This window comes from Mus caroli, unplaced genomic scaffold (assembly GCF_978045245.1).
Source record: "Mus caroli unplaced genomic scaffold, Mus_caroli_1 scaffold_16, whole genome shotgun sequence".
NCBI classification, from domain to species: Eukaryota; Metazoa; Chordata; class Mammalia; order Rodentia; family Muridae; genus Mus; species Mus caroli.
Genome location: NW_028227271.1, coordinates 21481320 through 21492513, shown reverse-complemented (window position 1 = coordinate 21492513; position 11194 = coordinate 21481320). Strand labels below are relative to the sequence as shown.

General features: G+C 46.3%; 1 protein-coding gene across 1 annotated transcript; it reads right to left on the bottom strand.

Annotated features, from left to right (window-relative positions):
- Window positions 1-6885: 6885 nt before the first annotated feature.
- Window positions 6886-10934, bottom strand: LOC110310079 (cytochrome P450 2D3-like). The gene is made up of 4 exons (XM_085831535.1): window positions 10695-10934; window positions 9746-9917; window positions 9320-9472; window positions 6886-9238 (listed from the first exon to the last, which is right to left on the bottom strand). Exons 2-4 carry the CDS (start codon window positions 9894-9896, stop codon window positions 9048-9050), a joined length of 495 nt encoding a protein of 164 aa, XP_085687661.1. The 5' UTR covers window positions 9897-9917; window positions 10695-10934; the 3' UTR covers window positions 6886-9047.
- Between the last annotated feature and the right edge of the window lie 260 nt (window positions 10935-11194).

The following is an 11194-nucleotide window of genomic DNA, read 5'->3' as shown; positions in this document are numbered from 1 at the left end:
AAGAAATCTGCATGCCTGTCTCTTAAACACTGGGACTAAAGATTTGGTCCACGGTCTTAGTCAGGGTTTCTATTTTGCACAAGACTTCATAACAAAGAAGCAAATTGAGGAGGAAAGGGTTTATTCATCTTACACTTCCACATTGCTGTTCATCACCAAAGGAAGTCAGGACTGAACTCAAGCAGGTCAGGAATCAGGAGCTGATGCAGAGGCCATGGAGGAATGTTTTTTACTGGCTTGCTTCCCCTGGCTTGCTAAACTTGCTTTCTAATAGAACCCAAGACTACCAGCCCAGAGATGGTACCACCCACAAGAGACCCTCTTCCCCTTGATCACTAATTGAAAAAAAATCCCTCAGCTGGATCTCATGGAAGCACTACCCCAACTGAAGCTCCTTTTTTGTTTGTTTGTTTGTTTGTTTGTTTTTTGTCATAACTCCAGTCAAGTTGACACACAAAACCAACCAGTACAGTCCACCAAGCCTGGATTTAGGATTTTCTTCACCCAGAACTTGGTCTGTTTTAGGCTGGCCTTGAACTCAGAGATCTTATTGTCTTTGCCTCCTGGGATTCAAAGTTTGTAACCAAGCCTAGATCTAAATTTAGCTGGGTGGGATCTTACTCTATGGTCTATACTCCCTTAATTCAATTTAATATCCTTGAACACAGGATTCAGCCCCATTTCACTTTTGGGGGCCTCATTCATTATCAAATCATATATTTCCTATTTTTCTTTCTCAGCTTGCTATGCTTGTTTAAAATGTTCTTCATGAGACTTAACAAGAGAACAAAGTCTGATGTGCTTCTCTCTTGAGAGTTACATTGTCAATGCAATTAACCTGAGTCTCTTTAACTTCGCCTCAGGTAGACTCCTCAAACAAGGGCAAAAAGTAGTATTTTAGTCACCAAAATACCAAAAGACAAAAAACAAAAAACAAACAAACAAAAAAAACCAGTCATGAGACTATATATTAAAATTCTCCACTGAATCTTCTTGGGCCAGTTCCAGACGATTCAAATCACTCTCAGTAACAAAGTCTTCCATATTCCTGCTAGAATGGCCCATTAAGCCCCCACTTAAAACATTCTATGGCTTCTCCAAAGCCAAAGTTCCCAAATCCACATTCTTTCAAACGAAAGCATGCTCAGACCTATCACAGCAATACCCCAATTCCTGGTACCAACTTCTTTCTTAGGGTCTTACTGTTGTGAACAGACAGCATGACCAAGGCAATTCTTACAAAGGTAACATTTAATTGGGGCTGTCTTATAGGCTTAAAGTTCAGTCCGTTATCATCAAAGTGGAAACATGGCATCATCCAGGCAGGCATGGTACAGGAGGAGCTGAGAGTTCTGCATCAACATCTGAAGGCTGCTAGCAGAATACTGGCTTCCAGGATGCTAGAATAGGAGTATTAAAACCCATACTCACAGTGACAAACCTACTTCAACACTATCACACTGCTTAATAATGCCACTCCCTGGGCCTAGCATATACAAACCCTCACAATGACACAGGCACAGTCACATTATGGATGTAACCAAGGATACCCTGCCTTTTTATGGTCTGCTATCCGCATTCCTTCATTTGTGTGTGTTCCTCTGGTTCTGTTTCTCCATAGAGTTCTCCAAAACCTTGCTGCCACACACCAGTACATGCTCCTCGTGTTGTACATTTAGATAAGTGACTTTTCCTTGATAACTTGATCATATAGCACCACTACTGTGCACTACCTATTGCTTCCTAAGTCCCATGCCCATCTCTGACCAATTCTGCCCACATGACCTCTTGACTTCAGAAGTTGGCATGAAGCCTGGGTGATCAACTATGGACACTGACAGATGGTATACACCAGTGTCTTCTGCAAAATCCTCTGTCCATGGATCAGAACTGCCACATTAAACGTCACATGTAAGGAGTACACATCTCTGCAGTGTTGTAGCAAATAAGGTAAGTGGCCAGAACACCTCAAAAGGAGAGGCCCATCAGACTTCAAGGATCAGGCTTGGCACAGGAGACTCCATGTCTTTTCCTTGCAAACAAGACTACTTTTCTTGTGTTTGGTACTTATTGTATCCAGGCCCTCATGGGTGTTGGGCATATGCTCTACCCATGATCTACATTCACAACCTGAGTTCTGAACAATGGGGCTAGGAATTTCACATATTCTAGGTCATCTCAGTTATGACCACCCAGGTTTGACTCCCATCACCCAAAGGATAACTTACAACTAATGGCAACTCTAGTCTCTGGGAATCTTATACTCTGTTCTGTCCTGTGTGCACACTGCAGAGATGCAGGCAAATACCCGTGGATATACAATAATATGAAAGGGGGTTGAATGGAGAGGAAGAGGATTTTGTGGCAGAAAGGATGTGATTATTTCTGTAAGCACAAGGAGGGGTCCTGTGACATATACTTTCCCCAGCAGGATGAGTATTTGGTCCTGTTCATTCTGCAAACCAGTTTGTGACTGGTGATGAGCTATGGGAGAAGTGTCCTTAATATTCCTATTGAAACAGAGCCCAAGGGTGAACATGTTCTTTTTCACAAAAGCAAAAGCAAAAGCAAAATAGGTGTCTGCACACAACTGTGTTGCAAGGATAGCCATATAGGTCAGGTTCTTGAACTGCTGTAGTCTGGTCTCAGATTATATTGAGTCTAAAATGAGCCTTGTGGATTGTCACATACCTCTAGAACTTTCCTCCCTGGTCCCACCAAACCAACACACTTTCAAGACTCCAAAATACTTGAACTTTCCTAGTGAGTAGCATCCAGTACATTTGTCACACCTGAGTGTGGGGCAGACTCTTCTCAGTCTGAACAGGTGTTCCCAGACAGAACAGTGGGATCCTACCCATCTTCCTGAAGTCTGACCTGTCCCCTGTTTCTACAGCAGATTTCCTCCACATCTTTTGATTCTAGCAAGCCTAAGTGTGAAGAATGGCAGCTTCTCTAGTTGTGAGAGCAGTCTTAACCACCATTTGTGGCTCTCCAGGATCTTGGAGAGCCACATCAACAATGTCACCAGAACAAGAATTGTGTTGGTTTCCAGCACAACCCACTCACACTTTCCCCACAGTGTGAGTCAGTCATTTCTCCCTTTGAGAATGACTTCTGTGTGCAGTGTGTGACCAACCTAGTAGCCATTGGTAAGTCTTTTTGTGCGATATAGGGTCAAGCAGTGAACATAAGCACAACTGCCTTTCCTTCTACTTTATCTGGATGCTTCTCTCTCTCCTCTCTTTAATTCCCTTCTACTTCCTCCCTTCAGCACTCCCTGGTGTCTACCTACCCCTCCCTTTCTGAGGAAGGGTTTCCTTAAGTAGTCAAGGCTATATAGCCTAAGCTGGCCTGAACTTGCCATCATCTTGCCTTGTCCTCCCACATGCTTTACTGAAGGCCACTGCTCCTGGGGTAATAAACTCTATTCTCACCACATTAAAGTTGCTCATAGGTTGGACTGAGACAGAGGATCAAAATGGTTTGTAGACTGTTGTTTTGAGGTACAATTGAGACAAGAGTTGGAGTTGGACCAAATATCTGAGTTGCAGACACAGATCTTGTTGATTGGATATCAGTCAGTCCAAACTCAGGAGAACCAATGGTTAGTGAACAACTGCACAGAGCTGGTAGGGCTCTGGAGTAACTGGCATTACACAGATGCCATAATCGCTTGGCTGGGGCTGTCCAGTTGGCACCAGGAAGCTAAAGCGCTGCAGGAGGCAGGTGAAAAAGAGGAAGAGCACCATGCGGGCCAGGGGCTCCCCCAGGCATACTTGGTGGCCTGTATGTGGAAGAGGGCTCAGTCAGTCTGGGACCTGATTCATGCTCCACCCTCCAAGGTACCCTGGTGAGAGTCAGGCAGCCAGGCACCCTAGAGGCACCTCAGGCTTCACAAAGTGGCCCTGGGCATCCAGGAAGTGTTCAGAATGGAAGTGGAGGGTCTTCTCCCAGACAGTCTCATCCTTCAGCACAGAGTGTTATCATTCTGTGTAAACTCTACCCCACAGATAACAATGGCCAGGTATGTTCCACCAAACAGTTACCTGGCAACAGCCATGTAAGGCGGACCCAGTATAAAAGGAGCTGTTTGCCTCCTCTTCCCTGTCTCTTGTCTTGCCCTCTCTGGCCATCTTGCCTTCTGTTCTGTCCCCTCGCCACTCCTTCCCATGTCTTTATGGCTGGCCTCTTCTCTTTCTCTCTCTCTCTCTCTCTCTCTCTCTCTCTCTCTCTCTCTCTCTGTGTGTGTGTGTGTGTGTGTGTGTGTGTGTGTGTGTGTCCATGTCCCTCTCTGCTTGGGACTCATAAAATAAGTGCTAGCAGTGCTGCACTCTATGAGAATAAAGAGCACATTGCTGAGATACAGAACAGTCTACTTTGAGTGCTTCCTTTTCCCCACCCACCGTGGACTCAGACAGCTGGAAGCACTGGGCTGCGGCTTCCAACTGCTAGTAAGAAATCTTACCCTGCACCCAGTCAAAGTAAGCACACTCTATTCATTACCACAGCCACAGCCTCAGCCACCACTGCACAGTAGTGCTGATCTGACCCACGGACTACAGCGCTGCCCCACCCATAGTGAGCTCATCAGGACCTGGCAGGAGGGAGTGGGGAAGGGTCACTCAATGCCTCAGACCTGCCGAGGCCCCACTGCAGAACCACCACCACCCACTGGCCACTGTGGGACTCATAGACTTCTATCACAGGAGCTGCAATTGCCCACCGAGGTCTACCATGTGGGGATAGCCTCTGCCATGTGGGTTACACAGTCGGACTGGCCCACACCAACCATGCAGTTCGACGTTTCCTGCTACCAGACTGTAAAAAAAAAACCTTAAACACACAAATTGCAATGCCCCAGTCCTATGACTGGCCTCCTAGCTGATGTACGAGATAAGATTTAGACACCTGGATGACTTCCCTTCTCTAAAGCAGTTCATAACCCCTCAGGCTCTTATAGCTGTTCAGAAATTCCTAGATCTAAGTTAAACAACTTTTTGGCAAGTCTGGGACTTTGCAGAGCCCCTGGATGTTCACATGATGACCTGAATATCTAGCCTGGCTGTAGACTTGTAACCTGTTACTGAACTCTTCTCAGGGCTCTGGTATGAATAGTTCAGTAACATCCTTATCATCCAATGGGTGCTACATTGTCTTCAGACGTATCCCCAGGGACCCCACTGGGATGTCTCCTGGAAAGTCTCAAATCTCTGAAGGCAATGCCCGACTTGAGGGCATCAAAACTAGTGCACCTCTGCAATAAGGTCTAGACTCAGTACCCACTAGATGATGGCTCCAAATGGCCACTTAATGGCAAACTAGATCCAATTATTTTAAGGGATCTTCATACATACTACAAGTGGTCTGGTAAACAGAAAGAGGTTCCCTATGTCCAAGCATTTACCTATCCATGCTATCACACCCCTGGCCTGTTCTCACAGCCTGAATGCTTAAGTTCATTTCACAGGCCTGAGCCTGCCTGGACAAACTCACTTTTTGTCACCATGATCTTATGCCACTGCTGCCTGCTTTCTTACTCTAGTCCTAGCCAAATGCTTGTGTGCTAATTCAAAAATAGGTTTTTCTCTACTTACACAACCTGTCCAAGTTACTTCAGATTTTCACTCCCTTTGTGTCTTTATAGATAATGATGGTTTCTACTACTGCCATCGAATAATGATGTGCTCTATTCAGTTAGAACCAAGCGACATAGCCCTCAATCTTGTCAGAGGTTTGCTAATTATTAAGTTTATGACAGACAGAATTCCCCAAGCCTTTAACAGATTACCCCATGAGGTCTAAGAAGATTTGGACAAAGCTACAAGATACTGCCTAGATTGTGATATGATAATCACTGAGAAACACAGTGGACAAAACTGGATACCCTGAGTCAAATGACTTATCTAAATCAAGCTAAGCCATTTCTCATGTCACATGTATCCATTCCACAGAGAAAAAGCCCTGCCTCTTCTGTGCTTGAAAGATGAACTGACTGCCCAAGTTGCCATGGAAACCACAGGGAACTGTTGGCTAGTGGACTCTGTCATTTTTAAAGACTGTTCATGTTGTTAACTCATGTTGTTATCTCTTTTGTAATCTTATAAGCTACAGGAGAGTCACTCAGATTTACTTCTCATGGATACAATAGACTCCATCCAGAGAAAAACATCTGCCTAAAGGTCCCACTTACTACCTATTCCAGAGGGTGAGATTCAAATGTACATCTTAAGAAAAAAATTTTCTTTCTCCCAAATATACATAAATTTATCCTCTACCTCTAATAATGTGTTTCAGCATCTTGTCAAGTCCAGGTGCTTACTACATCTAGGACAGCTTCAGAGAGGCAACCTCCAGATGCTCCAGTCTCCTCTCACAGACACACCGTTCTGCTGGATCTGTTCCTTCTGACCTATCCTCAGATGGTTAAACAGACCCTGGACAGCAGGAAACAGTCAACTCTCCTAAGATTGGACAAACCTCCCCCATACCCATTTTTCTAGGTTCCCTAGAGACACGTAGACACAATGCCATCATGAAGCAGCCAGATATCACTACAATCCTATTCCTGCTCTACTATCACATTTTTTCTATTTTTTTTTCTTTTTTAATTAAACAAAATGTGGGAATGTTAGCACTGTGTCTCAACTCCACCCCACAGTCACCTGGAAACAGCCAAGTATGCTCCAACCAACAGTTACCTGGCAACAGCCAGGTAGGACTGACCCACTATAAAAGGGGCTGCTTGCCCACTCCTCCCTCTTGCTCTCTTGCCCTCTTGCTGTTGCTTTCTTACTCCCGCTCTGTCCCCTCACCCACTCCAACTTCCTTCCCCCCACCCACTTCCTCATGGCCAGCCTCTACTTCTCTACTCTCTCTCTCTCTCTCTCTCTCTTTCTCTCTCTCTCTCTCTCTCTCTTTCTCTCTTACTGCCTTTCTCTGCCTCTACTACCCTCTTAACTCCCCTCGCCATTCCCTGAATAAACTCTATTCTGTACTATACCATCATGTGGATGGTCCCTTAGGGGGAAGGGATGCCTTGGAATGGACCCATTAAGATATACCCTATCCCCATACCTCACATAGAACATATTCTTGTTCTTTTTATAAACAAATCACAGAGGACAGAATGGGGATGATTTTTGTCCCCTGGCAGGAGGCAGATGGTTTGAACACAGACAGGGGTGAGGCTGCCTAGACCCTGGTCACCAAGTTCACAGGCACAGCCTCAAATTCACACCCTAGATGCTATCGTGTAAACTCGGTCCGAGAAGTTTCATAGTTCTCAGGACTGTGTGATGAGTGGCAGAGGTACACACCCTATCACCTGCATTTGTAGGTAGTGTTTGTTACAACAACTCCTGCCATATTTTACCTTGCTTGCCTTTCTAGCTGGGGTTCCTAGGGTACTGTTCTTACTACTGATTCTATTCCCATACTCACCCAGGGAAAGTTGGTACTGTGGAGTTGAGAATGGGGTAGTCTAAATTCCACTCCTCCTTAACTGGGCAGCTCATACCACTAGCTAGATGGTAAAATTTGGAGGATCCCAGGCCTACCTTAGGGATAAGGAAGCCCTGTACTTAAATGTTAAGAGAAGTCCTGTCTGGCAAATGTTTTGGGATAATGTCTGCATAGCACTGAATTTCATGTATGGCAGCATTGGAGTAGGACATGTGGGCCTGGTTTGCCATCTTTGGTCACCACACATGCACTATGACCTCATCCTGTTGTACTCTTCCTGGAAGGTCAGGATTACTTCAGTTAAGGTGTTCCTGGCAGTTCCCCTTGTCTCTTCACTACCTCTCTGTTAAGAGCTGAGTCCATGGAAGGAAGGTGGCCATTGTCCTTACAGGAGTCTGGATTAACCATTGCTGGAAGGCACAAGTGTCCCAAGTAATCTTAGGAGTGTGCCTTTACCCTAATCCTCCTTTCTTCCCAGCACCAGTCAGGTATACTCTGCATATCCGGATGGATGCAGGATCATGAACTAGAGGGCCCAGGTCAGAGTGATTGGGCTGGCCAAAATCCCGCCACCAAACAGGTCAAGGACAACCAGATGTAGATTTGCTTCATTGAAGCTACTCTCAGGGTTCCCCTTTGCCTAGGACACAGAAAAGCAGTAGACTCAGTGGAACGACGGGAAGACCCCAAAACACCCTCCTGATGACTTTAGGTGGTGACACTTCAGTGTCACTGGGTTATTCACAGTGCAATGGACACCAGATCTCAGAGTCTCTCACTTTCTCCATCTCAGCCATAAAGGCATCAGTCAGATCACAAGGTGGCTGGTCAGGGTCCCAGGTCCTCTTGTGCTCAGTCAACAGCTTATCCACCATGGTGAGAAATGTCTTTTCCCCATGGAAGATTTTATCAGCCAACCCTGGGATGTGCAGAACAATTGGAAACATCTTCACAACCTGGAACAGCCATAGAATGTTCTAGGACTTCCTGCTGCCTTTACTTTAATGAGTTGAGTAAACAAGATGTCTAATAACAATATTCATTCTTATTTTTCTGTTTTCCTGTGCAAATGATGTGAGGAATGCTGTTACCACAACTAAGAGGTTGAGGTCCTGGGAAACCATAGAAATTCAGTTACTTTATTACATCACTTCCAGGAATGAAACCCAAGCACCATACTTTCCTGGCAAGCTCCTTACCCACTGCCATCTCTCTGGCTCCTAGGTACATGGGCTTAGTGTTGATCTCAGCCAGTCTTAGTTTCCAGTCTCTTCCATGATGGATACGGGCCCTATTTGTGCCCACCCATCACCTGAGTCCTCCTTAGTTCTAACCTTCAGGCTCTAGTAGCCCCACGGTAGACTAAAGAAAATTTTACCGGAAACATCAGAGGCATGGGTGGATTCCATGTGGGCAAAGGGCCAGGATTTCAGCTTCTAGAAGCCCTGACTTTGTTCCACTTCTCCCCTCCCATTGCTGCAGGCTTTAAAGGCTCCACACTTGTATTTTTGTGGTTGACACTTCTAGAAGTCTCCTTTCCAAATCCCCTGTCTACAACTCTGGGAAGATGAACAGCACAGAAGTCACTCTGCAGACTCCCTTGACCTTCCTACCTCAGGGATCAAGCCAGTTTTCTCCCTTATGTTTTCTTTCAATGCTCTTAGAATCTTGGTGAGGTCAGGATCTTCATACTCGAAGCGATGGGCATAAACGAGAGACGCAATCACATTGCACATGGCTTTGTCCAGGAGGGTATAAGGATTGAGGGGACTACCTGGGTGTGGAGATGAAATGAAAAGTCAAAATATTGTTGATGTCTCCCTGTCCCCACTTGCATTCCATACTCATCACCCACCAGCCTGGGCAGTAAAGGCATCACAGAGGTGTCCAGCCTCCTCCGTCACCCACTGCTCCAACGATTTCTTGCCCAGGCCAAAGTTGCGCAGGGTAGACATAGAGAATCGCCTCTGCTCTCGCCATTCAGGCCCATAAGGTGCAAGGGTCAAACCTGCAGGTACATCAGTGTGTAACCACAGATACCTGGCTGTGCTTCCCTCTCCCCACTTCATTTCTCTTCTCCTCTGGGATCAGTGTCCCTCATTGTTTCAGCTCTTCCTACTACAAACATCTCTACCACCCTCCAGCATGCTAAGGAGGCTCCACAATGGATTTCAGGGACTTTTGTTGGATGTCTTAAATCAATTAACACCTGATCTTCCATTGCTCATTGTCCCCCTTGTGTGACTCTGATGCCATCTCTGCCCCCCACACTGAATTGTACCTTTAGCTTTTTGTCCATTTCTTAGTGAAAGAAAGATGGGCATTTCAGGGCGGTCAGCAGTGTTTTCTCCACAGGTCACCAGTGCTTCCTGTACTGCCTTCAGTCCGTTGACAATGACCATGGGATTCAAGCCCATCTGCAGGCTGAACATGTCACCATAGCGGTTTTGAAGCTGAAGTAAAGGGACAGAGCACATAGGAAGTGGAGGTCCGCACATATCATAGAACCAGGGTCACTGTGCAAACATGGGCAAGGAGAGGAGTGTGCACATGGGGGGTTCCACTGTGTATTTGTGTAAACATGTGTATGCCCACCTGTGTGTGTGTGGGGGGGGTTGTTGTTGTTGTTGTTGTTGTTATGGATCCCTATTCTTTATATCGTAGGAAAATGCTCCTCACTGAGCTCCATCCCCAGCCTGAGGCTGCCTACCACTGCAGTGTCTTATCTTTAAAGTTCAGCAAAGTAATCACAGTAGATGTGACTCCCCAGTGGGGACCTTGCCAGAGCCAGACGACTGTCCTGGGTTCTTTAGAATGTCAACAGTCATGAAGAAACTTGTTTCCTTAACATTGGCAGTGAGGCCAGAGAGCACACAGCACCAAGAAATTCAGGCAGGTACAGTACCTCTCTCCACTCAGTGTCCTGACTGACATCCTACACTAAACCTCTGACCAGGGTAAGACGCTATGTTTGGTAGGACCTTAAGAGACCTAGACCTCTATGGCTGCTGCCCTCTCCTACTAGAGTGAACCCTCAGTCACATCCTACTTCACCTCCTGAACTTTGACCCTGAAAACATTTTCCTAGAAATTCCCAGTTGCTACCTCCAAAAGTTGCCAAGCCTGTCCCCTTTGGGGGTCAGATCCCTGTTTGACCTGTGGCTTAGCCCTCACTGTGTGTTGCCACAGACACTATAAGAGGAATTAAAACCCACCACTAAGTCACTCACCTTCTAAACGCTGTATGGCATGTTATCCAGGTCCACTTGCAGCAGGTTACCCAGCACAGGCCATGGCACAGGGCCCGGTGGGTAGCGAGAAGTCCAGACTTGGCGCCAGTGCATCAGGTCCAGCAGTACTATGAAGATGACTGTGACTATGGCCACTGGTCACAGGCCAGTCCCAGACAGCAGCTCCATGGCTGCCCCACTGCTGTCCAAGCTTCCCATAGGCCATTGACCAACACTCAAAACAACACCTAGGATTAGGAAGCCCCAAGCTTGGATCCTGCCACCTTATAAAGGTGTGCCAGTGTTGCCCTTTGTCCTCTGCCTCCAACCCCAATCCTGTGTCTTGTTTGCCCAAGTGTAGAGACAGCCAGAGATGATCAGTCCCTTCCATGAGCTGAGCTTGCTGATTCTGCTGGGCTGAACATGGTAGGCAGATGTCTAGGGGACTCCTGCTTCACCGCAGATGACCTGATAATTGAGTGCTGAGAAATCTTCAGGTA

What these genes read in the sequence shown, in the direction of transcription:
- LOC110310079 (XM_085831535.1), bottom strand. Translation starts at nt 9,896, where the DNA reads ATGTTCAGCCTGCAGATGGGCTTGAATCCCATGGTCATTGTCAACGGA. An exon ending in AAATGGACAAAAAGCTAAAG is followed by an intron (nt 9,473 to 9,745) that starts GTACAATTCAGT and finishes ATGTACCTGCAG; the next exon opens with GTTTGACCCTTGCACCTTAT. An exon ending in TGCCTTTACTGCCCAGGCTG is followed by an intron (nt 9,239 to 9,319) that starts GTGGGTGATGAG and finishes CTCCACACCCAG; the next exon opens with GTAGTCCCCTCAATCCTTAT.